Raw genomic sequence first — 26,699 nt, 5'->3', positions numbered from 1 at the left:
ATATTCTATTAGGCATAATGAGTCTTTTGAACATGCAATTTCTTTCATGTTTTTAGGAAAATGTGGAAAGAAAATGAAAATCTATTTTTTTTCTCACAAAGTTATCAATTTAGAACATCTTTCTAACACATAGCATGTACATAGCCAAAATGACACCCCAAAATACATTCTGCTACTCGTCCTGAGTATGGCGATACCCCATGTGTCAGACTTTTCCACAGACTGGCCACTAGACATGTGCAGAGTAAAATATTTCGTTTCGGAATTTCGTTTTCGTCCGAAAACTTAATTTATTTAGTTACTCCCGAAATTCGTTTTTATTTATTTCGTTTTTCGTTCAAAAATTGCATTCGTCCGAAAATCCACATGAATTACGGTCGAATCTGTCTTGGAAGGCTTATGGTGTCTGTCGAATGTATAAAGAAGATTCGACGGAGCTAACTATATAGCATACTTTAGAACCCTATTAAAGTCTATGGGACTCCAACGTTCAAAATCTAAAGTGCTAATTTTAAAGGCTAATTTGCAAGTTACTGTCCTAAAAAGTGTTTGGGGACCCGGGTCCTGCCCCAGGGGACATGTATCAATGCAAAAAAAAAGTTTTAAAAACGGCCGTTTTTTCGGGAGCAGTGATTTTAATAATGATTAAAGTGAAACAATAAAAGTGTAATATTCCTTTAAATTTCGTAGGGGGGGGGGTGTCTATAGTATGCCTGTGAAGGGGCGCATGTTTCCCGTGCTTAGAATTGTCCCTGCACAAAGTGTCATTTATGCAGGAAAAAAAGTCCTTTAAAATCACTCGCAGCTATTATGAATTCTCGGCTCCGTAATACAGAGAACACTCATTGAAAGTCATTGATAAAAAAATAAATAAATAAATAAAAAAAAAAGCGTGGGGGTCCCCCAAATTCAATTACCAGGCCCTTCAGGTCTGGTATGGATATTAAGGGGAACCCTGCCTCAAATTTAAGAAAAAATTTGACGTGGGGTTCCCCCTAAATATCCATAACCAGACCCTTCAGGTCTGGTATGGATATTAAGGGGAACCCCGCGTCAAATTTAAAAAAAAATTGACGTGGGGTTCCCCCTAAAAATCCATACCAGACCCTTTATCCGAGCACGCAACCTGGCAGGCCGCAGGAAAAGAGGGGGGGACGAGAGAGCGGCCCCCCCTCCCTCCTGAACCGTACCAGGCCACATGCCCTCAACATTGGGAGGATGCTTTGGGGGTCCGTGACCCCTCAAAGCACCTTGTCCCCATGTTGATGAGGACAAGAGCCTCATCCCCACAACCCTGGCCGGTGGTTGTGGAGGTCTGCGGGCGGGGGGCTTATCAGAATCTGGAAGCCCCCTTTAACAAGGGGACCCCCAGATCCCGGACCCCCCCTGTTTGAAATGGTAAGGGGGTACAAAAGTACCCCTACCATTTCACAAAGAAAGTGTAAAAAATGGTTAAATAAAACAAACACACTTTTGAAAAATTCCTTTATTAAAAATAAAAAAAAGATTCCAGCGGCGGTAATCCACTCTTGCTATCCAGCGACGGACGATCATCTCTCCAGCGATGTCTCATCTCATCCAGCGCAGCGATCCTCCATCCTTCTTCTGTCTCCTCCACGGAGACACTGCAGGCATTCGGGCGGCTGACGTTTCTTATATACGGAGGGCGGGGCCACCCGTCACCTGACCCCGCCCCCCTCTGATGCAAGGGGAAATGTATGGGTGACCCCGCCCCCCTATGATGTAACGGAAACCTGCCTGTGTTACATCAGAGGGGTGCGGGTCACCCCTACGTCACAGGGAACCCCGGGTTTCCCCTTACGTCAGAGGGGGGCGGGGTCAGGTGACGGGTGGCCCCGCCCTCCGTATATAAGAAACGTCAGCCGCCCGAATGCCTACAGTGTCTCCGTGGAGGAGACAGAAGAAGGATGTATTCGCTGCGCTGGATGACATGAGACATCGCTGGAGAGATGACCGTCCGTCGCTGGATAGCAAGAGTGGATTACCACCGCTGGAATCTTTTTTTTATTTTTTTATTTTTAATAAAGGAATTTTTCAAAAGTGTGTTTGTTTTATTTAACCATTTTTTACACTTTCTTTGTGAAATGGTAGGGGTACTTTTGTACCCCCTTACCATTTCAAACAGGGGGGGCGGGATCTGGGGGTCCCCTTGTTAAAGGGGGCTTCCAGATTCTGATAAGCCCCCCGCCCGCAGACCTCCACAACCACCGGCCAGGGTTGTGGGGATGAGGCCCTTGTCCTCATCAACATGGGGACAAGGTGCTTTGAGGGGTCACGGACCCCCAAAGCATCCTCCCAATGTTGAGGGCATGTGGCCTGGTACGGTTCAGGAGGGAGGGGGGGCCGCTCTCTCGTCCCCCCCTCTTTTCCTGCGGCCTGCCAGGTTGCGTGCTCGGATAAAGGGTCTGGTATGGGTTTTTAGGGGGAACCCCACGTCAATTTTTTTTAAAATTTGATGCGGGGTTCCCCTTAATATCCATACCAGACCTGAAGGGTCTGGTTATGGATATTTAGGGGGAACCCCACGTCAAATTTTTTCTTAAATTTGAGGCAGGGTTCCCCTTAATATCCATACCAGACCTGAAGGGCCTGGTAATTGAATTTGGGGGACCCCCACGCTTTTTATTTTATTTATTTTTTTTTTTTTTTATCAATGACTTTCAATGAGTGTTCTCTGTATTACGGAGCCGACAATTCATTATAGCTGCGAGTGATTTTAAAGGACTTTTTTTCCTGCATAAATGACACTTTGTGCAGGGACAATTCTAAGCACGGGAAACATGCGCCCCTTCACAGGCATACTATAGACAACCCCCCCCTACGAAATTTAAAGGAATATTACACTTTTATTGTTTCACTTTAATCATTATTAAAATCACTGCTCCCGAAAAAACGGCCGTTTTTAAAACTTTTTTTTGCATTGATACATGTCCCCTGGGGCAGGACCCGGGTCCCCAAACACTTTTTAGGACAGTAACTTGCAGAATCTTTTCTCTCTGTCAAATCTTTTTTCTCTGTCGAATATTTTCTCTATATAATCGTGGACTAATAGAGGTAAGGTTAAGCACATTCGACCACAGGTTCTATAGACACAGATTGTTGTCAGAGTCATGTCGAATCTCCTATTCTATATCGAACTGTTGTAACAATGAAAACGAAAATAAAGCATTTATTTATGTCGGATCTTTCGTTTTTCGGATTTTGTGCTTTCGTTATCGTTTGTCAAAACGAAAACGAAAATAGCTGAAATTCGGACGAAAATGCATTCGGACGAAAACGAATGCACATGTCTACTGGCCACATACAGAAGCCCAATATGCAAGTAGCACCTTCAGGCTTCTAACATATAGCATGTACACACCAAGAATTACATCCCAAAATACATTCTGCTGAGCAAAGGGTAAAAAAAAGGCTCACCTGTGGTTTTAGCAGGCAGGAATACCATTCCAGAGCAGTCGAAGCATTTTCTAGACAACCAAAGGAAATGTCCAGGAATTGTCCAGGCAGCAGACAGATATGGAAAAGGATGAACATGGTTCAGTACAGTCCAAGGTTTAGCAGGCAGTTCAGGCATAGGCATGGCCAGTTCAGGTGGCAGGCAAAGGCATGGCCAGTTCAGGTGGCAGGCACAGGCATGGCCAGTTCAGGTGGCAGGCACAGGCATGGCCAGTTCAGGTGGCAGGCACAGGCATGGCCAGTTCAGGTGGCAGGCACAGACATGGCAGTTCAAGTGGCAGCAGGCGGAACTTTCTACATTGGGCCTTGGTCAGGAAAGACCTGAGGACAGGGGTAGAGGCTTCTATTCACCCAAATCTCTACAAAGACTCTACAAAGAACCTAATCCGAGAAAACAAAAAAAAAGGTAGAAAAATGTTTTCTCCACTCGGAAAACCTTTTCTCAAGCCCCTCACATGTGAGACCCCTGTGCTGTACAGTGGCAGGGCAAATGATCAGTTCAAGAGGCAAGCAAAAAGCAGTTGTCATGTGATCAGGATGGCCAATCACATGGCCCTCCTGTTGTATACTGCTCTGCAGTCTCAGGGGGGCACAGGCAGATCGGGATCACGCCGCTGCGTGGATCACCTGTCATCTGCCACCCATCCCCCTTTGTTTACATTACGATGGCTGTGATTAGACACAGCCATCGTGCGGATCAGGAGGGCAAATTACATTGCCCTCCTGCCGATCCGAGATGCGCCATGTGCGGGGGACACGCGCGCATTGGGATCACGCAGCTGTGCGGGAGCGGACACGCGCGATCCCGCTACTTCTGACAGGATGTTCAGGAACGTCCAGTCAGAAGCAGAGAGCTCCCACCCGGCCGTTTATATGCCAGCGCCCGGGTGGGAAGTGGTTAAAGAACACCAGCAATAAAGGGTAGATACAGGTGTATATTGTGCTGTGCTGGAGGCACACAACACCCACTAACTCCTGCAAATGCCTGTATTAGAGAACACCAGCAATAAAGGGTAGATACAGGTGTATACTGTGCTGGAGGCACACAACACCCACTAACTCCTGCAGATGCCTGAGAAAAGAACACACTGTCCCTGCCTATCTAGCTCATTCCCTGCACGCCGGAACACACTACACAAGGCCGCCGCACTGGCGGCCTTATATAGTGTGGGGCGTGTACTAAACCCCTTGAGTTATATTTGGCCACAGGCAGCTCTCCTCGCTGCCGGCGCTGTGATTGGCCAAGCATGCGGGGTCACAGTGCATTGTGGGCCGTGAGCGCCACACAAATTTGGCGCAAAAGGCCCACAGAGTTCTGGCATCGCCGAACGGGCGAACAGCCGGTGTTCGAGTCTAACATGCATTTGTCTCGAACACAAAGCTCATCCCTACTTATGTGCGTGTGGATATTTTTAGGATTACATTCATTATAATGTATGTGGTTCTGTCTTTGAGACGTATTATGCATTTTTTTTATGGATTAATAAATATGTATTTTCATTCAGTTAACCTTCACAATGTCTACAGCCTCACTCAAAGTCCCAAAATTCCTTTTTCTAGTTTCTGTACCAGGGATGGAGGCACCCCACATATGTGCCTCACTTAAAGTCCCAAATTCTCCCCTTCTTTTTTAGTATATATAATATAAAGCTGCATACAGGGCATTGGACAAACCACTAGGGACAAAAGGGATGTGAAATAATTTCATACAGTAATGTAATCTGTAAGATTACAGTGTACTGTATATATTATGAATTTTCGATTTTTTTAATTTGCCACCAGGCTCCACCCCGTGCATTGCGACACTCGCAGGGAATGGAGCCCGGCACACAGAGGCATTGGGCAGAGGACACGGCCCGGAGACACAGCGGGGGGACATCGCAGGATCCTGGGGACAAGTTAAGTATACCGCACCAGGATCCTGCAATGCAATCCTGAGTGTGGCTCGGGGTTACCGCTAATGGTACTGAAATTTAATCCCAAGCCACCCAAGCCTGGTCCTTAAGTGGTTAAAAAAGGGTGGGTTCGGGGCACAGAGCACTGTTGTGTGACAATAGTGAATTAATATTTGCTATTTTCTTCCTGATTCTCCTCCTGGGAAATCAGGAAGCACATCCTAAGACCCTATTGGCCGATGGGAGAAGCAATTATATTGGCTGCTTGAGGAGGAGAAAATGCAGAAAGGAGCAGAAGCTGCCCATAACCTAGATGGGGTAAGTGTGGGGCTGGTGGGTGGAAAGAAATGAATGAGTGAGCAATGGGGGGTGGGAGGTGGTGGGTTTGACCAAACAGGGGGGGTGGGTGGTTTGTTTGCTGCCCCCCTAAGAAAGGGTGCACAGCTGCCACTGGTGGTAAATGAACTCAGTGTATATTGGTAAGGATTAGCATAAATGGAGGTTTGAGCATAAAGGAATACACAAAGGTAAGTTAAAACACAGTCCGCTGGAAAGTATAATCACTATGCCAAAATACCCTAGAGTAGAGTTCTGTACCACCAGACTGGAATAAACTCATAAATCAGCGAAGTCAGCAGTAAATGGTGCACATACGCATTAACTACAATGTGAATAATAAAATTATAACTAGTCTAGAGTGCACTCTAGGAGGAAGGCTAGGATATGGTGCAAAGTCCTGAGGAGGTACCTCTTAGCATAGGCAATAAGCAAAAGTCTCTGTGTAGCAGCTGTAAAGGGGCAGTCTTTAGTTCTAACTTTTCAGCAGGCTAGTGTCGGGGCCCAAGTGTACCATTGACTATACAGTGCAGTCTATTACTTCAACTCCTTATGAGATGACGGGAGAGCTGGAAATGTGGTAGTACCATGTGGCAGCAAGTAAGGCAATCCTAGAAATCTTATGGACAGTCCCTGTAGCACAAGAGACTTATGAGCAGACACTATTATTTTTGTAAATTTAAGTTTGTCTGAAGCTACAGTTTGGCTCAGACTAATTATGTCAAAGTTCTGGTTTCTGTACCAGTTCAGTTGGGTTGTGCTAGTTTCCACTTGGACGTGGGTGTCGCTGTCACCACCGGTAAGTGTTGGAAATGCAACAGGCTGAATGCATTGGGTACCACTTTTACTCAGAAATAGCCCAGTGGGAGTGGTTTGCATTTGGGGTTCGTTATCACGACCTCATGGCCCTCCTGGCCTGAGGTGTGCGTGCTGCCTGTTTCTATGTCTCGGGGCTGGCTGGCCCGAGGCTTTGCAACTGGAAGGATGGGCCCAAAAGTCTTGGGGTCTACCGATCCAGGGGTGGTCCTGTGCTGTCTTGCCCACGGGGAGAAGCCAAGCAACTGGAGAATCCAGGGGAGGACTTTTTCAGGAGAGGACCGAGCAACAAGGCTGGTATCTCTGGAAGAGCCTGGAGGACCCATCCCGGGTCACCTACCACACAGTACCGCCGGACTGACTGAAAGAAACTGGTATTGTGTGACAGTTCTTTAATTTCTCGACAAGTTGGTGGCTGTACCTTCCTGTGGCAGAGGATTGCACAACGATTCCATTATACTGACAAGTCTGCGACAGAGACTTTGTTCAAGCATGTCACTGGCTGTTAGGTCAGTGAGAGAGGCCTATCTGATGGTTGCTAGATCAAGCCTGTGGAAGCTGTTTGTCCTCTGGATCAAGGAAATACCTCTAACCCACAATTACAAGGTACCTGAATTCCCCTTAACCCTCTATCCCTCTATTGCAAAAACTTCATGTTCGTTCAAATAAACCTTTGGAAAAAGGACTGGGTGTCGGAGCTAACATTCTTTAATCCACTTTACAACGGGGCCCCTAAGGCGGATACAGTGAGCAGGTGAGGTAACGGTACGCCCAACAAAAACCAGCAGCTCCTTCAGGGGTAAGTGCTACATGTGGGGGCTCGAGTCCGGGATTTGCCGTTGCCTCTCGCAACTCAAGGAAACTATTCACTGGAAACCTAAGCAATAGAGGGTGCTGGACTGCGCCATACTTTTTCCACAAGGGGTTAATTGCGGGTCACTGCCTGGCGTGTGAACTGTGGGCAGAGTCAAGAAAGCCCGGGAGTTACGTGACCAGCAGAGCCAGTAGGAGAAGCCTTCCGTGTACTTGCTGCGTGAGACATTGCATGTGTGTCTAAACATTCAAAGGGAAGGATCTGTCTGTTGCTGAAATGTTCCGAATGTCAGGAATGCAGTCTGCTATGGGGCCCAGGATGTCCTCTGCGGGTACCAATACAAGCGTCAGATTATCTGGAACATTGTTGATGGACACTGGAATTCACCTGAAACCGCAGTGGCATTTCGTACTGTACACGACAGGAGATGTTTAGGCCTTGGGCATGTTGTGTAACAGGTGGGAGGGACTGGTCGCAACCCCCCGTCCATTTGTTCGATGGCTACACTGCCAGGAGTACCTGTTCACAGTGGAGCAACCCACCGTGCCACCTCATGCCTACTGGATGGATTGGGCCACGGGCATTGCCACTGAGGAGATCGCTACATTCAATCCTATGGTCGGGCCTACGTTCTCAAAGCCTGCTACACCGAGTTTTTTTGTGGGAGATGGTACTGTTACTGCCATCGGAGGAACAACAGTGGACATCGCTGAAGCCGTCACTCCTACTACTACCCACTTCACTGCACCTGCCCAAAGGAAGGTGGGATATGTGAAAGCCTCCTGCGGCCATGGTCGAGGCCTACTTCAGAGATTGCCTTATCCGGAGTAAGAGATCTCTCCAGAGGAATCCACAACAGGAATGGGTGAGAAATCTGGGGAAAATGTACATAGAGGGACTGTGTGTAAATATGTACCTGCAGAGGAGTTACGGGACTCTCAAATAGACTCTCTGTGAGGGCTTACCTAGGTTGTAGTCCATGGTGCAGAGATGTACGCTCACCTTTGCAAATACCCACAGCCCAAGGTAACAAAGAGATAAGCTACCTGGGCTGTGAATCTGTGCACGGGGGCTTGACAGGAAAAGCCAAGGGATCGTCGCAATAAAGCTGTTGTCCGGGATTCCAGAAGTCAGCATAAATGATATACAAGCCAGGGTCAGAAGCCGGGGTCAGTGTTGGAACACTGTAACTTGAAAACAGGAACACAGAAACACAGGTACCTTTGGTGACAAGAGACAATGAACTGACCCAGCCCTCAGAGGGAGACAGGGTTTTATACCCAGCTAATTAGGTAACCTGCCACAGCTGATCCAAGAGTGACAGGTACAAACAGAATTGCCCACAGTACTTATGCAAAACTAGGCATGGCTGGAAAGCAGGCAGAATAGAACTGACAGTCATTAGTTCAATACCACCTATAGCCACTTGGGGCACGACCACGCCTGTCCATCTAAAAGGCAAGGTAGGGACCGTGACAGTCTCTCTCTGATGTATCTGGAGATGATTACCTTTTTGAGACTATGTTCCAGGAGATGCTGTGGGCAAATGCTGATGTTGCCTCAGCATGTAACATATCTGGCTAGATAGCCATTGTGACAGACCTAGCTGGAACCGAGGCTCCTGGAGGGGACTGAATGCGAGCCTCTTGCCTTGTGATTATGGGCCCACGCATTTGGGGGAACGGTACTCTTTGTGAGCTGTATGCCTGGGGACCCCTGAGGTGGTGTTACTTGGATTCAGGTCCATGCCCCCCCCAAGACATACAGACTCTGGATATGTAAATGCCATGTTAGCAATAGACTAGTGTTAGCAATAGACTAGTGTTGATTTGGATAATTAGCTCATGCTAATTAGGTTAGGTTTTAGTCACCCCGCTGTATATATTTTGTGTGAGATCTCAAAGGTCATTCCTGATGTCTTCCAAGCCTGGTGTCGTCTAGTGCTTGGGGGTTCCTATAGCCAGATCCATTAGACTTGTGTTCCAGGACTTAGGAAGCGGTATATAGATGGAAGCACTCAATCTGAGTGTGGGATCGGTTCCGTCACAGCCATAAACTCGGGGAGTACATCACCTCAGGTGGAAACCCCTGTCTCTATTAGCGAGACTTTGCCCAAAGATGCTAGTTTGTTTGGGTCAAAGATGTTACCCATTTATGCTATGGTGAAAAAGTCGCCGATTTTATGTGTGCCACCTGGATTGGGAAGCGCCCGATCTCTGCCGAGACTCGCCCGATCACAGCGGTTATTAAAGAAATGGGTGGCCACAGAGTATGGGCTTTGGCACTTTTAACCACTTGCCGACCGCCTCACGCCGATGTACGTCGGCAGAATGGCACGGGCAGGCATAAGCACGTACATGTACGTGATTTGCCTCCCGCGGGTCGGGGGCCCGATCGGGCCCCCGCCCGGTGCCTGCGGCGGTCGGTTTTCGTTCGGGAGCGATCCCGGACGAGGGGACGGCCATTCATTCATGGCCACCCCCTCGCGATCGCTCCCGACGAATGGAAATCCTCGGTGACATCACTTCCTCTCCTGTAATGTAAACACAGGAGAGGAAGTGATGTATTCTCTCCTCCGTGTCGGTATTTTTCGTTCCGACACGGAGGAGAGCGGATCAGTGAGTTGCACCAACACATCCCACACACAGTAGAACATGCCAGGCACACTCACACCCCCCCTTTACCCCCCGATCACCCCCCCAATTACCCCTGCCCCCCCAGTCACAGTGACACCAATGTCATTTTTTTTTTTTTTTTTTTTTTTTTTGCATTGGTGTCATTTGTGACTGTAATAACTGTTAGGGCAGTTAGGGTTAGCCCCCTTTAGTTCTAATGTACCCCCCTAACCCCCCCAATAAAGGTTTAACCCCGTGATCACCCCCCGTCGCCAGTGTCACTAAGGCTGGGTTCACATTGCAGCGGTTTATGAGAACGAATGTGATTCGCACCGCACTGCAGTGCAAATCACATCCGATCTCTGTGCGATTCGAGTTCAGCCATTCGCCGCACCCGCCGCACCCGCCACACCCGCCGCACCCGCCGCAAATTCGCACGGGACCCTTTTTTTGGCCCGCAGCAGAATCGGATCGCATGGGTGTTCACACCATGCGATCCGAGTTTGCAGATCGCACTGCGATATGCGAACTGATCTGGGGGTGTCAGTAACATTTCACTGACACTCCCAGCAGTTCGCATAGGGCAGTGTGAACTGCCGCCTGGAGGCATGCGATGCGGGAACCCGCCGCGGATTCGCGGCGTTCCCGCATCGCTCCAGTGTGAACCCAGCCTAATAAGCGATCATTTTTCTGATCGCCGTATTAGTGTCACAGGTGACGCTAGTTAGGCAGGTAGGTATTTAGGTTCGCCGCAGCTTTTTATAGCGCTAGGGACCCCCATATACTACCGCATAAAGCCCCCTGATTGCCCCCTAGTTAACCCTTTCACCAGTGATCACCATATAACTGTTACAGGTGACGCTGGTTGGTTAGTTATTTTTTTATAGTTTCAGGGCACCCGCCATTTATTACCTAATAAAGGTTTAACCCCCTGATCACCCGGCAGGTGTCATTTGTGACTAATAACTGTTAGGGCAGTTAGGGTTAGCCCCCTTTAGTTCTAAGGTACCCCCCTAACCCCCCCAATAAAGGTTTAACCCCGTGATCACCCCCCGTCGCCAGTGTCACTAAGGCTGGGTTCACATTGCAGCGGTTTATGAGAACGGATGTGATTCGCACCGCACTGCAGTGCAAATCACATCCGATCTCTGTGCGATTCGAGTTCAGCTATACAGATAGTATGGCTGAATTCGTGTCGCACCCGCCGCACCCGCCGCAAACTCGCACGGGACCCTTTTTTTGGTCCGCAGCAGAATCGGATCGCATGGGTGTTCACACCATGCGATCCAAGTTTGCAGATCGCACTGCGATATGCGAACTGATCTGGGGGTGTCATTAACATTTCACTGACACTCCCAGCAGTTCGCATAGGGCAGTGTGAACTGCCGCCGGGAGGCATGCGATGCGGGAACCCGCCGCGCATTCGTGGCGTTCCCGCATCGCTCCAGTGTGAACCCAGCCTAATAAGCGATCGTTTTTCTGATCGCTGTATTAGTGTCACAGGTGACGCTAGTTAGGCAGGTAGGTATTTAGGTTCGCCGCAGCTTTTTATAGCGCCAGGGACCCCCATATACTACCGCATAAAGCCCCCTGATTGCCCCCTAGTTAACCCTTTCACCAGTGATCACCATATAACTGTTACAGGTGACGCTGGTTGGTTAGTTATTTTTTTATAGTTTCAGGGCACCCGCCATTTATTACCTAGTCTCACTAGTGTACCCCTAAATTTAGGGGTGTCTACTTTCTAAAATGGGGTCATTTGGGGGGGGGGGGTTTGTGCCATCTTGGCATTTTATGGCCTTCAAAACTGTAACGCCCTTAGAAAGCCTGAAGGCGGTGCTTGGTTTTTGGGGCCCCGTACGCGGCTAGGCTCCCAAAAAGTCCCACATATGTGGTATCCCCGTACTCAGGAGAAGCAGCAGAATTTATTTTGGGGTGTCATTTCACATATGCCCATGGCATGCGTGAGCAATATATCATTTAGTGACAACTTTGTGAAAAAAAAAAAAAGTTTGTAATTTTCCCGCAACTTGTGGCAAAATATAAAATATTCCATGGACTCAACATGCCTCTCAGCAAATAGCTTGGGGTGTCTACTTTCTAAAATGGGGTCATTTGTGGGGGTTTTGTGCCATCTTGGCATTTTATGGCCTTCAAAACTGTAATAGGTAGTGAGAAGTGAACTCAAAAAATTACGCCCTTAGAAAGCCTGAAGGCGGTGCTTGGTTTTCGGGGCCCCGTACGCGGCTAGGCTCCCAAAAAGTCCCACATATGTGGTATCCCCGTACTCAGGAGAAGCAGCAGAATTTATTTTGGGGTGTCATTTCACATATGCCCATGGCATGCATGAGCAATATATCATTTAGTGACAACTTTGTGAAAAAAAAAAAAAAAAAAAAAAAGTTTGTAATTTTCCCGCAACTTGTGGCAAAATATAAAATATTCCATGGACTCAACATGCCTCTCAGCAAATAGCTTGGGGTGTCTACTTTCTAAAATGGGGTCATTTGTGGGGGTTTTGTGCCATCTTGGCATTTTATGGCCTTCAAAACTGTAATAGGTAGTGAGGCGTGAAATCAAAAATTTACGCCCTTAGAAAGCCTGAAGGCGGTGCTTGGTTTTCGGGGCCCTGTACGCGGCTAGGCTCCCAAAAAGTCCCACATATGTGGTATCCCCGTACTCAGGAGAAGCAGCAGAATTTATTTTGGGGTGTCATTTCACATACGCCCATAGCATGTGTGAGCAATATATCATTTAGTGACAACTTTGTGTAAAAAAAAAAAAAAAATTTTTTTTTTGTCATTATTCAATCGCTTGAGGCAAAAAAATAAAATATTCAATGGGCTCAACATGCCTCTTATCAATTTCCTTAGGGGGTCTACTTTCCAAAATGGGGTCATTTGGGGGGGTTTTGTACTGCCCTGTCATTTTAGCACCTCAAGAAATGAGATAGGCAGTCGTAAACTAAAAGCTGCGTAAATTCCAGAAAACGTACCTTAGTTTGTAGATGTGACAACTTTTGCGCAAACCAATAAATATACAATTATTGACTTTTTTTTTACCAAAGACATGTGGCTGAATACATTTTGGCCTAAATGTATGACTAAAATTGAGTTTATTGGATTTTTCTAATAACAAAAAGTAGAAAATATCATTTTTTTTCAAAATTTGCGGTCTTTTTACGTTTATATCGCAAAAAATAAAAATCGCAGAGGCAATCAAATACCATCAAAAGAAAGCTCTATTTGTGGGAAGAAAAGGACGCAAATTTTGTTTGGGTACAACATTGCATGACCGCGCAATTACCAGTTAAAGCAGCGCAGTGCCAAAGTGTAAAAAGACCTCTGGTCATTTACCAGCAAAATGGTCCGGTCTGAAAGTGGTTAAATAGTCCCAAACATCTTCGGTGTACCAACTTTCTCTGTTCCTCTCGATCTCCTACATCACCTCTTTGGGGACGTAGGAAAACTCCACCCTACATCCCCAAAGAGGTGATGTAGGAGATCGAGAGGAACAGAGAAAGTTGGTATGCCGAAGATGTTTGGGACTATTTAAAAGTGCCTAAGCCCTTCAGAAAGCCAGGGTGTTCTTCCAGCATGGATGATCGCTTTACTGGATGTCTTCTACATTGGAGCTACGGGAGACACATCTATGCAAACAAAGTAATAATTTTTCGGCCAGGCAAAGATAACATTGTGTACTTTATTACAACCGTGGAAACTAAAGGGAAAGCTGTAACTTTGCCTGATCCCTGCTTTTATTGGTGATCGAATACAGTGACTGTTCTGTCGTCAGTTCTGGAAAGAGAAACTCTTAAAATACAAGAACCATGGGGAGTATAGCCAGGTAGTGTTAGCTCATAGAGAAAAGCTTCGGGTCAAGATTATCTACCTGCCACAATACTTGCGTAAAGGACTTGTGTTATGATGTTTCTGCCACTAGATGGTGGAAGTTTGCACAACAGAGGTTGAACTTTTGCACTTAGTCACAACAGACAAAGCAGGGGAAAGGAAGTGTCATTTCCATGGAAATGGGGCTTTTCTTCCTACAGTGTATACTTATTTGTGTGTTCTTGTTCTTTCTGTGTGTTTTGTTTCAGGATTCCACTGGATCTACTATCAAGCTGCTGGAGAGTGGGTGGCCTAGATAGTTAGTTGTTGGGAGTTATTTTGCGGTAATCTTTCTATGTGTGAAACTGTTAATTGTACTATGTGTTGTTACCTTACCCTTTTTCCCTCCCTATCCAAATTTTGGGGTTCAGGTACTAGACTCTCAGGACCGAGAGTCTTTATTTTTATTTTTTTAGACGATGGGGACATCGTCCAATGTGGAGGGGGGGGAATATGTACTATATATATATATTGCGCCGAGTTTTTGAGCACATTTTTGTTGTGCTGAAAATGTCCCTCTCGGCTCATACTCGAATCAAGCACTTTTCTGCAGCAGAGAATGACATTTTCTTTGGTGCTAGGAATCCCATCTTTGGTTCTCTCTATGTTGTAGTGCTAGTTCCACTGGGTTTGCATACTAAATTTGCACATTTCTCACCCTAGGCTTATAATCGAGTCAAAAAGTTTTCCCAGTTTTTTGTGGTAAAATTAGGTACGTCGGCTTATACTCGAGTATATGCGGTAAAATAGCGGTTGTTGAAATATTTTATGTAACACGGTATTTGCGCAGTGGTCTTTCAAACGCAATTTTTTGGGGGAAAAAATACACTAATGAATTAAACAAAAACTAAAACAGTAAAGTTAGCTTATTTTTTATTTATTTTTTGTGTATTTAATATTCAATTTATATTTTTGCAGGCACTTTACAGGTGCTATCTTTAGCCCAAAAGCGCCTGGAAAAACGCCCCAGTGTGAAAGGGATCTAACTGTTAGATTATATGAGATGAAGAGGAAAATTAAAAAATCGGCCAAACATATCGGGCCAAAAAAATCAGCATCCTATATCAGCATCAGCCAGAGAAAAACCCATATAGGTCGACCTCTGGTTGAGAACCACTGATGTAGCTGACCCAGGGCCGGATTAACATAGGGGCTATTGGAGCTACAGCTCCAGGCCCCTTTCTCAAGATAGGCCCATTTGCCCAAAAAAAAAAAGATTGACTTTGAGGATTGTAGCTCAGCGATCAGGAGTCACAGAGACCCCACATTTGGAGGGTAGGTAGTTAACGACCCACTCCAGCACTGGTTAAAATACGGGGCTGCTATAATCTATGGTTCCGGAGATACAGGGCTGCTTGCGCAGCCTGTCAGTAGCTACATACAGAGCAGCAGTATAAATACAAGCTGGAACACTCTGCAGCAGATTGAGAGGATGAACTCACAGTGCTTATAATAATTATTTGTATATTACTTATGATAATTAACCCCTTGCCACCCAGGCCCATTCTGAGACTTCTCTCCTACATGTAAAAATCATCCTTTTTTCTCAAGCATTATATATTGTTTTAGCCGAGACCCTATGCAATAAAATGGTGGTCTTTGCAACTTTTTATGTTACACGATATTTGCGCAGCAATTTTTCAAACTTTTTTTGGAAAGTAACTGTTTCATTCATAAAAAAACCCACTAAAGTTAGCACAATTTTTTGTTGTGTACTAAGTGATGCTTTACATTTTTTTTATTTTTACAGATTACATGTTTAGAGTTACAGAGGAGGTCTAGTGCTAGAATTATTGCTCTCGCTCTAACGATCATGGCGTATGTAACCTGTGTGTATCTGGCTCTGATACTAACCAGTGCCTACCCAGGGACTGACTAGTATCTCTCCCCAGCCTGTCCCCACACACCCTCTCACCTGATGACCTGTGAATGGGGCGATCACTCCTGCAGTGTTATTGTGTTCTGCCTGTGAATACAATGATTAGTGTTGCTAACTATAGCTGGCAGCACTGATTGTTTTGGGGAAAACCTGACAGGCTGGTTGTACTCAAATCGGTTAATAGGTTGACTTGTGTAAAACCAGCCAGCCCATACATAGATCGACTATGGCTGGTCTCTGCTTAATTTGTGTAATTTCAACCCATGTATGGCCCGCTTAACCACTACGGAGTCCCTAAACATTCTTCCACAAACCTTCATCCTCCTCTCCTATACATAGTGCCCACTGTCATACCTCCAACACTTCTCTCCTATACATAGTGCCCACTGTCATACCCTCCACACTCCTCTCCTGTACATACTACACACTGTTATACCCTCCATACTCCTCTCCTATACATAGTGCCCATCGTCATACCCTCCACACTCCTCTCCTGTAATTACTGCTTACTGTCCTACTCTCCGCACTTCTCTCCTGTACATATTGCCCACTGTCATACCCTCCACACTCCTGTACATATTGCTCACTGTCATTCACTGTCATACCCTCCACACTCCTGTACATATTGCTCACTGTCATACCCTCCACACTCTTCTCTTATACATAGTGCCCAATGTCATACCCTCCACACTCCTCTGCTGTGCATACTGCCCACTGTCATACCCTCCATACTCCTCTCCTGTACATAGTGCCCTCTGCCATACCCTCTGCACTCCTCTCATGTACATAGTGCCCACTGTTAGACCCTCCACATTCCTCTCCCTCACCTGCACATACTTCCCACTCTTATACCATCCATACTCCTCCCCTGTGCCTCTTACCCACAAAAAACTTTCTTTAAAATTATACTGAATATCCTCAATGTTACAAGCTCTAGAATGGGCACTTTTGTCAGTTCAACTAAAGGAAATCTCACAGTCCTCATATTTGTTCTGCCCCATTATTAGTACTTATTTCATTTTGTAATTACTATTGTGATGTATAGAGGAACACGGGGGATGTCAGCTACTCTAAATATAGCACTTGTAAAAAAAAGTGTCCCTGAAAATATTTTTGAAATGTTGACAACTATGCACTTAGGCACTGCCCAAGGGCCACAGGGTCAGTAGGGGGCCCCATGAGAGGCTACTGTGATATTAAAGCGGTAGTAAACTTTTCTAACATTACTACTTTTTAGAGGCCCTGGGGTAGGTTATGCCATAATGTACAAGTGTGCCCAGCATATTAGCACATTAGGGCACACTTAAATTGTCAGAATGAGCCCTCCAGTGCTGTGCTGTGATCAATCCGGCGGGGCCCGGGCACTTCCATCTTCACCCGGTCTTTCTTCTGGGTTCTGTGCCTTCAGTCACTTGCCTTGGCCAGGCTGCATTGATGTCATTCCCACACATGTTCATGTGCATCCTCTCTCTCCCACCCCCCCCTTTCTCTCTCATCCTCCCTCCCTTACCCCTCACACCTCTTTCATCCTCTCTCTCTCTCTCTCTCTCTCTCTCTCTCTCTCTCTCTCTCATCCTCCTCTCTCTCTTTAATTGTTATAACAAAAAATTGTTTGCATTTTTATTTATTTATTGTTTATAAAAGGCCCCACCAAAATCCTCAGCACCAGGCCCATGATGTTCTTAATCTGGCCCTGAGCTGACCCATTCCAATGCTGCACAGATAATTGTAGCAGTTGCATCAGTGCCTAACCAGAGGAGCTTGCACTCCAATGTCGGTCAGTCCCTTGCCCCACAGGAGCTTGCAACCTAAAGTAGCCCCCAGAGTATCTCAGAACTGTTATTCTGGATAGGACATTTGAATACTTAACCACTTCCCACCCGGCCAATGCATATATACGGCCGGGTGGGAGCCGTCTACTCCTGATAGGACGTTCCTGAACGTCATTCAGAAGTAGCGGGATCGCGCGCGCGCGTGCCCGCGCAGCGGCGCGATCCCGATGTGCTCGTGTCACCCGGACACGGCACATCTGAGATCGGCAGGAGGGCTCTGTGATTGGCCCTCCTGATCACATGACGGCCGTGTCCAATCACGGCCGTCATGTGATGTAAACAAACAGCCGGTTGCTAGGCAATCGGCTCTCCTCTCCTCACACGGAAGTCATCGCTGAGGAGAGGAGAGCAGAACGCTGCAGCCGGCTGATGATCAGTGAGTATGGGCTGCTTTTTACAGCTTTTTACTCACTGATCATCAGTCTAGTGTCAACACACAACACACCACACAGTACAAACACAGTCCCCACATATGTCCCCAAACCACACATGTCCCCAAAACATACATGTCCCCAAATAATAAAAACACATGTCCCTAATAATAAAAACATGTCCCCCACATATGTCCCACTAAAATCACATGTCCCAATGATTATCTGCACACATATGTACGTGATCACCTGCACACATATGTACATGATCATTTGCGTACATATGTCCGTGATCACACAAACCAATTATTATACAGTTAACGGAATTTTTTTTACCAAAAACATGTAGCAGAATACATTTTGGCTTAAATTTATGACAAAATTAGATTTTATTGGATTTCTTTTCAAATAGAAAAGAGAAAATATTGTTTTTTTTCCAAATTTCCGCTTTTTTTGCGCTTATATCGCAAAAAATAAAAAACGGAGTCGTGAATAAATAACACCAAAATAAAGCTCTATTTGTGCGAACAAAATGATAACAATTTCATTTGGGTACAGTGTAGCATGACCGCGCAATTGTCACTGAAAGTGCTAGAGCGATGAAAGCTGAAAATTGGGCTGGGAAGGAAGGGGGTGAAAGTGCCCTGTATTGTAGTGGTTATAATCCACTTATAATATCAGTGAAACTGTTTTTAAATTTTCTGATCCTTTTCAGGTGGACACTGAAGAGGACGCTTGTATCCACATTCGGGTCTTCGTACCTCTGCCTGCTTCAGATGGGGGACCCACTTTGGAGTCTTTCCAGGTGGATAAGACCAAGGATGATGAGCTGGAGTATTTTTTAGCTGGAGATGACCACAACAGAGTATGAACATGAAGAATCCTCATAGTACAAATCTTCCCCAGTTCACCTTTCAGTCGGCACAATTCTAATTGATGCATATGTCAAGGACAAGTGTACATTTCTGCAATGCATGCATTCCACCTTATTTCTCTTTAGCCACTTCCCACTGATGGAAGAGGAGTCTGTATGGGGATGAACCTGAATGCTGTATGTATAAATGTCAGTTGGCTCTGTCAGAGCCATTTCTAAGCACAGTGACCGAGCTGTCACCATTGTACCTGGTGGGCAGGGCTTGTGATCATGTGCTCACTGCAATAGCCAATTTAAGTAGTCACATGATCAGGAGCTCCACCTGTCTTTCAAAACTCCTTAACCACTTCCCACCCGGCCAATGCACATATACGGCCGGGTGGGAGCCGTCTACTCCTGATAGGACGTTCAGGAACGTCCATCAGAAGTAGCGGGATCGCGCGCACGTGTGCCCGCGCCCGCGCAGCGGCGCGATCCCGATGCGCCCGTGTCACCCGGACACGCGCATCTCAGATCGGCAGGAGGGCTCTGTGATTGGCCCTCCTGATCACATGACGGCCGTGTCCAATCACGGCCGTCATGTGATGTAAACAAACAGCTGGTTGCTAGGCAATCGGCTCCTCCTCTCCTCACACAGAAGTCATCGCTGAGGAGAGGAGAGCGGATCGCTGCAGCCGGCTGATGATCAGTGAGTATGAGCTGTTTTTTTACAGCTTTTTACTCACTGATCATCAGTCTAGTGTACACACAAATCACCACACAGTAAACACACCACACAGTATAAACACAATGTCCCCACACATGTCCCCAAAACATACATGTCCCCAAATAATAAAAACACATGTCCCTAATAATAAAAACACATGTCCCCCACATATGTCCCACTAAAATCACATGTCCCAATGATTATCTGCACACATATGTACGTGATCACCTGCACACATATGTACATGATCATTTGCGTACATATGTCCGTGATCACACAAACCAATTATTATACACTTAACGGAATTTTTTTTTACCAAAAACATGTAGCAGAATACATTTTGGCTTAAATTTATGACAAAATTTGATTTTATTGGATTTCTTTTAAAATAGAAAAAAGAAAATATTGTTTTTTTTCCCAAATTTCCGCTTTTTTGCGCTTATATCGCAAAAAATAAAAATGGAGTCGTGAATAAATACCACCAAAATAAAGCTCTATTTGTGCAAACAAAATGATAAAAATTTCATTTGGGTACAGTGTAGCATGACTGCGCCATTGTCACTGAAAGCGCTAGAGCGCTGAAAGCTGAAAATTGGGCTGGGAAGGAAGGGGGCAAAAGTGCCCTGTATTGAAGTGGTTAAAGCGCCAGCAACTAGAGTTTAAATGCAGAAATATCTGATCTGCCAGAAATGCAATTGGTTGATGCACAATATTTCTGTGGACTGAGGTCTCCTGACAACTAATGGTGTGTAACATTGATATGTACCTATTTGTAAAACCCTGTTCAGTGTTATCTTGCTCACTGTAACAAACTCTGAAAAAATACAAATAAAAACATTTTGGAGAAAAGGTTTGCCTAGCTTTGCAAATGTATGTGTAGCGCTGGTATTTTTGCCTTGTAGTGCTATGTAATGTTAATCTATGGACAGTGTTATAAATTGGTATTTGGCACCATCTAGTGGCCTAAACGTGAAATTTACTTTATCTATTTTCTATTTCAAGAACATAGAGAAATGTTACAGGAAGTGACTCCTTGTTTACATTATACAAGGACCTACCTACCGATGAGCACTCAGTACTGAATTACATACTGGGTAGGATATAAAAGACCCCGCGTGGCAATTTTCTTTCTCTTCTGGACGCGTGGCCTGCCTACAAGGATCTGTGAGGAGGTGTTCCAGAGAGCGCGGCCTGCTGCAACTGCGAAGTGGAACAACCAGCGATTCTACCTTACACCTGTGTGCTGAAGAGACTGTGTGACCAGATCGGGAAGGATCCAGAGACACCTGACGGAGCCATTCGGAGGGTCCCGGTCATCTTGCGGTACAGAAGCAGCGTGACGGTTAGGGTTGTCACCTTTTCTTCAAGTCAAATCTGAACACTTTATCGGCGCACAGCAAATTTTTTTTTTTTTGTATGAACTATACATATATTTTCCTATTAAATAACCTTTCTAATCATATGACATTAATAACAAGAGTTCCCCTTTACATCAGAGTCCACAGAGTTCCCCCTGTTACATCTGAACTTGCAGAGTTCCCTTTCACTGTAAGGGAGAACTCTGGGGACTCTAACATAAGGGATGCTCTGGGAACCCTGATTTAAGGGGGAACACTAAGAACTCTGATGTAAGGAGAGGACTTTGATGTAAGAGGGAACACTGTGCCCTTTGGTGTAAAGGGGAACTCTGATGTAAAGGGTGCTCTGAGAACCCTGATTTACCTTAGTGTACTCTCTCAGAGGCAGGAGAGAGAAGGGGGGAGACTTCAGTCACAGACAGGGATGGATGGTGAGCTCACTCACCCCTTGGCAGTCAGCACCTCTCATCCAGATGTATCTGAGGCTGCTGGACTTCTAATTAAGAGAGTAAGAGATACAGATCAAGCCCTCTCTCCTCTCCTCTCCCGTCTGTGTGTTTGGGGGGAGTGCTGGCTTTAGGCAGTGTGAAAGAGGGTGTAACGGACACTCTCAGCTTAGATAACTGCAGCTAGTAACCCTGCTGGGAAGCCATGGTCCAGTCTGAATAATGTGTCCAGGTTTCAGGCAGTCTGAAACCTGGATGCATGCTTCCAAACCCGAACTGTCCGGGTGAATCCTGGACAGGTGGCAACCCTAGTGACGGTGCTGGCTTAAAGAAAGACTGAGACAACCAGAGCGGAGGTTTCCTATTCTTCAAGGCCTGGTTTGGTGAGAGGGCTGCCACCCATAATTCTTAATGCACTTTTACACACTTAGACTCAGACCACAGTGTTGCTGGGACCTGTAGTCCCGCAGAGGAGGTTCCACACCATTAGACAGTTCAAGCAGGCCTCAAGCCTATACTCCACTCAGAACTGACACTGTGTGATTTGGAAACAACTACACTGGAGGCAGTTATAAGTGTGCTACATCAAAGGAACAGTTTCAATACTCATTCTACACTATTCTTTGTTTGTTAAACTCTTTGGATTACAATTACTTCAATACAATAGCTAGCAGAAGACAGAAGACCAAAGACTACATCTTTTATTGTAAGGCCTTATGTTCAATTACAAACAAGAAAGGACTGCATTATAAAGCAGGGGGAGCATCTTAGCAATTGGATTGTGCGGTGTTTATAGCTTTGCATTTCTGTGTTTATTGCAGCGTGCTGGAAGTGGGAAGGTGCCGAGAGTCAAGGCATTGTCACCCTGGGCATTGGTCCCACTTGGAGACATGAGTGCAAGGGTTATCTAAGAGTTCTTTATATGTGAAAAATTGTTGTGAATACCCACTGTGCTGTTGCATTACGTTGGTGTGACAGTGTAGTTATTGTAATTACTGTTTTATGCCAGTTCCAATTGATGTGAAGAGTTGTTCCTTTTCCCTACAGGTGGAGCAACAGATACCCAGGTAATGGTAAAGGTACACTATTGTTGTATTGTACAATGTAGGGTCATCCTCGGTTGTTAGCTTCACACCAACACTGCACCACAGCTGTGTCAAGGGGATTGAGCCAAGTTATTGGGGGGGTAATAGCAGAGTGCAGGCCCAATCAAATATTAGCAGCTCCTCCAGGGCTCAGTGCTACATATGTAAAAGCCACCTCTAATGCCGCGTACACATGACCGGACTTTTCGAGGGACTAGGTCTGACGGACTTTCGGCAGAGTTCTGACGGACTTTCTGAATGAACAGACTTGGTCACACACAATCACACCAAAGTCCGACGGATTCGAACGTGATGACGTACGACTGGACTAGAATAAGGAAGTTCATAGCCAGTAGCCAATAGCTGCCCTTGCGTCGGTTTTTGTCCGTTGGACTAGCATACACACGAGCGGATTTCTCGGTAGGAACTGGGTCCGGCGGAGTTCCGGTGGAAAAATTTAAAACATGTTCTATTTCTAAAGTCCGCCAGATTTTTGGCATGCAAAGGTCCGATGGAGCCCACACAAGATCGAATTGTCCGACGGACTCGTTCCGTCTGACCTTTGCTGGTCGTGTGTACGTGGCATTTTCATGAAAACACAATGCCTAACCCAATTTTGTTTTTTTAATATATATATATATATATATATATATATATATATATATATATATATATAAAAGAGTAAATGGATACAAACATGTCATGTTTTTAAAGTTGCTCTATACAGACAAGATTTTATTCAGGAATCAACATTGAAAATACAAGGAGACGTATCAGATATATATTGGAGTTCCCAGGACACCATGGTAAGAGGAAGAGATTGGAGAGATATATCATCCACTGTGCCGCCTCAAACACATTTTAGCAATCCCCGAGTTTATCACCCATTTCCTTATTCAGCTGGAAAGACAACAACTTTGGTCCTTCATTTGTACCAGGCGGAGGGTCAAACACATTAAGGTGGACAAAGTCAAACTTTCTGTTAACCTGAAAAGATTAGAAAAAAAGTTCAGATGAAAAAAATGACACCAATCTTATATTTTTGCTGATATAAATCTTACCAATATGATTTCTAGAATATCAGGAATAACACTTGTGAGATACTCTGGTGGCTACATTGGATTGCAAGCTCCTGTGGGGCAAGCGCCACATCCAATTTGCAATAGCAGTAGATTGTGACTGGCTCTCTCTTCTTGGGAGTCGGTTCGCATATCTCCAGAGCGGCTTGAGTGTGAATTGCACAGGGGTCCTGTGCATCTTTTGGTCTGTTTCAGGTCCGAATTCAGCCAAAAATTCAGGCTGAATTCGGACCTGAAACGGTGAACACGGATGCACCGGACCCCTGCTTTGAGCCAGAGCTGTCTTCAGTGTGAACCCAGCCTTAATGATGGCGGCCACTGTGGATCAAAAGACAGTGGTTCCCAGCTGACAGAGCAGCCCCAATGATATCACACATTGACATAAGGGAGCATGGTGTGGGCATGTCTACATGTTTCTGGGCAGAGTCCCCTTTGTCAGACCTGTGGCCACATCACCCTGGATGTGCATGATATCATCTGATCTGAGAGACTAAGCAGGGTCGGGCCTGGTTAGTACTTGGATGGGAGACTGCCCAGGAATACCAGCCGCTGTAGCCATACCCACTCCACTCCTCCTTAAGTCAACATATGTCATTGCGGCCACTCTGTTGGCCAGAAATCACTTCCTTGTGGTCCACAGTGACCACCATCAGTACGTCCTTAGTTGGCTTCTACTGGTTCCTGTGTTAGTTATCTTACTCTGTTCCCTGTTGTACTTTTCCACCAATAGAAGCTCTCCATCCATCATCTACAAGCATTTCTGCTGGACTCTTTGAGTTAACTTTCTTTGCTTTTACCTATTACATGTGAGTGCATTAGTGTTTGTTTCTCATTTATTATTTTTGATAAATACTACACTGAGAGTGTCATGCTCTCTAGACATGTGCAGAGTAAAATATTTCGTTTCGGAATTTCGTTTTCGTCCGAAAACTTAATTTATTTAGTTACTCCCGAAATTCGTTTTTATTTATTTCGTTTTTCGTTCAAAAATTGCATTCGTCCGAAAATCCACATGAATTACGGTCGAATCTGTCTTGGAAGACTTATGGTGTCTGTCGAATGTATAAAGAAGATTCGACGGAGCTAACTATATAGCATACTTTAGAACCCTATTAAAGTCTATGGGACTCCAACGTTCAAAATCTAAAGTGCTAATTTTAGAGGGTAATTTGCAAGTTACTGTCCTAAAAAGTGTTTGGGGACCCGGGTCCTGCCCCAGGGGACATGGATCAATGCAAAAAAAAGTTTTAAAAACTGCCATTTTTTCGGGAGCAGTTATTTTAATAATGATTAAAGTGAAACAATAAAAGTGTAATATTCCTTTAAATTTCGTAGGGGGGGGGGGTTGTCTATAGTATGCCTGTGAAGGGGCGCATGTTTCCCGTGCTTAGAACAGTCCCTGCACAAAGTGTCATTTATGCAGGAAAAAAAGTCCTTTAAAATCACTCGCAGCTATTATGAATTGTCGGCTCCGTAATACAGAGAACACTCATTGAAAGTCATTGATAAAAAAATAAATAAATAAAATAAAAAAGCGTGGGGGTCCCCCAAATTCAATTACCAGGCCCTTCAGGTCTGGTATGGATATTAAGGGGAACCCTGCCTCAAATTTAAGAAAAAATTTGACGTGGGGTTCCCCCTAAATATCCATAACCAGACCCTTCAGGTCTGGTATGGATATTAAGGGGAACCCCGCGTCAAATTTAAAGAAAAATTGACGTGGGGTTCCCCCTAAAAATCCATACCAGACCCTTTATCCGAGCACGCAACCTGGCAGGCCGCAGGAAAAGAGGGGGGGACGAGAGAGCGGCCCCCCCTCCCTCCTGAACCGTACCAGGCCACATGCCCTCAACATTGGGAGGATGCTTTGGGGGTCCGTGACCCCTCAAAGCACCTTGTCCCCATGTTGATGAGGACAAGGGCCTCATCCCCACAACCCTGGCCGGTGGTTGTGGAGGTCTGCGGGCGGGGGGCTTATCAGAATCTGGAAGCTCCCTTTAACAAGGGGACCCCCAGATCCCGCCCCCCCCCCTGTTTGAAATGGTAAGGGGGTACAAAAGTACCCCTACCATTTCACAAAGAAAGTGTAAAAAATGGTTAAATAAAACAAACACACTTTTGAAAAATTCCTTTATTAAAAATAAAAAAATAAAAAAAAGATTCCAGCGGCGGTAATCCACTCTTGCTATCCAGCGACGGACGATCATCTCTCCAGCGATGTCTCATCTCATCCAGCGCAGCGATCCTCCATCCTTCTTCTGTCTCCTCCACGGAGACACTGCAGGCATTCCGGCGGCTGACGTTTCTTATATACGGAGGGTGGGGCCACCCGTCACCTGACCCCGCCCCCCTCTGATGCAAGGGGAAACCCGGGGTTCCCCGTGACGTATGGGTGACCCCGCCCCCCTCTGATGTAACGGAAACCTGCCTGTGTTACATCAGAGGGGTGCGGGTCACCCCTACGTCATAGGGAACCCCGGGTTTCCCCTTGCGTCAGAGGGGGGCGGGGTCAGGTGACGGGTGGCCCCGCCCTCCGTATATAAGAAACGTCAGCCGCCGGAATGCCTGCAGTGTCTCTGTGGAGGAGACAGAAGAAGGATGTATTCGCTGCGCTGGATGACATCAGACATCGCTGGAGAGATGACCGTCCGTCGCTGGATAGCAAGAGTGGATTACCGCCGCTGGAATCTTTTTTTCTTTTTTTCTTTTTAATAAAGGAATTTTTCAAAAGTGTGTTTGTTTTATTTAACCATTTTTTACACTTTCTTTGTGAAATGGTAGGGGTACTTTTGTACCCCCTTACCATTTCAAACAGGGGGGGGCGGGATCTGGGGGTCCCCTTGTTAAAGGGGGCTTCCAGATTCTGATAAGCCCCCCGCCCGCAGACCTCCACAACCACCGGCCAGGGTTGTGGGGATGAGGCCCTTGTCCTCATCAACATGGGGACAAGGTGCTCTGAGGGGTCACAGACCCCCAAAGCATCCTCCCAATGTTGAGGGCATGTGGCCTGGTACGGTTCAGGAGGGAGGGGGGGCCGCTCTCTCGTCCCCCCCTCTTTTCCTGCGGCCTGCCAGGTTGCGTGCTCGGATAAAGGGTCTGGTATGGATTTTTAGGGGGAACCCCACGTCATTTTTTTTTTTAATTTGATGCGGGGTTCCCCTTAATATCCATACCAGACCTGAAGGGTCTGGTTATGGATATTTAGGGGGAACCCCACGTCAAATTT

The 26,699-nt window shown here is 46.0% G+C and overlaps 1 protein-coding gene and 1 long non-coding RNA gene across 2 annotated transcripts in view; both read right to left on the bottom strand.

Moving 5' to 3' along the window:
- The window catches only part of LOC143981660 (uncharacterized), a 264,222-nt gene that overhangs the window by 81,405 nt on the left and 156,118 nt on the right, over positions 1-26,699 (bottom strand). The window lies entirely within an intron of this gene.
- LOC143981659 (cystatin-B-like) overlaps positions 23,098-26,699 on the bottom strand; it is a 79,898-nt gene continuing 76,296 nt past the window's right edge. Inside the window, exon 3 of the mRNA XM_077479658.1 lies at positions 23,098-23,381. Within this exon, the coding sequence (XP_077335784.1) occupies positions 23,256-23,381 (126 nt within the window). The 3' untranslated portion in view covers positions 23,098-23,255. The remainder of the gene's footprint in view (positions 23,382-26,699) is intronic.

Source organism: Lithobates pipiens, unplaced genomic scaffold (assembly GCF_037356315.1).
Source record: "Lithobates pipiens isolate NorthernLeopardFrog02 unplaced genomic scaffold, aLitPip1_a1.2 Scaffold_16, whole genome shotgun sequence".
Classification (NCBI taxonomy): domain Eukaryota; kingdom Metazoa; phylum Chordata; class Amphibia; order Anura; family Ranidae; genus Lithobates; species Lithobates pipiens.
Note: the sequence above shows the minus strand (reverse complement) of the source record. Positions and strands in the feature narration are given on the sequence as shown.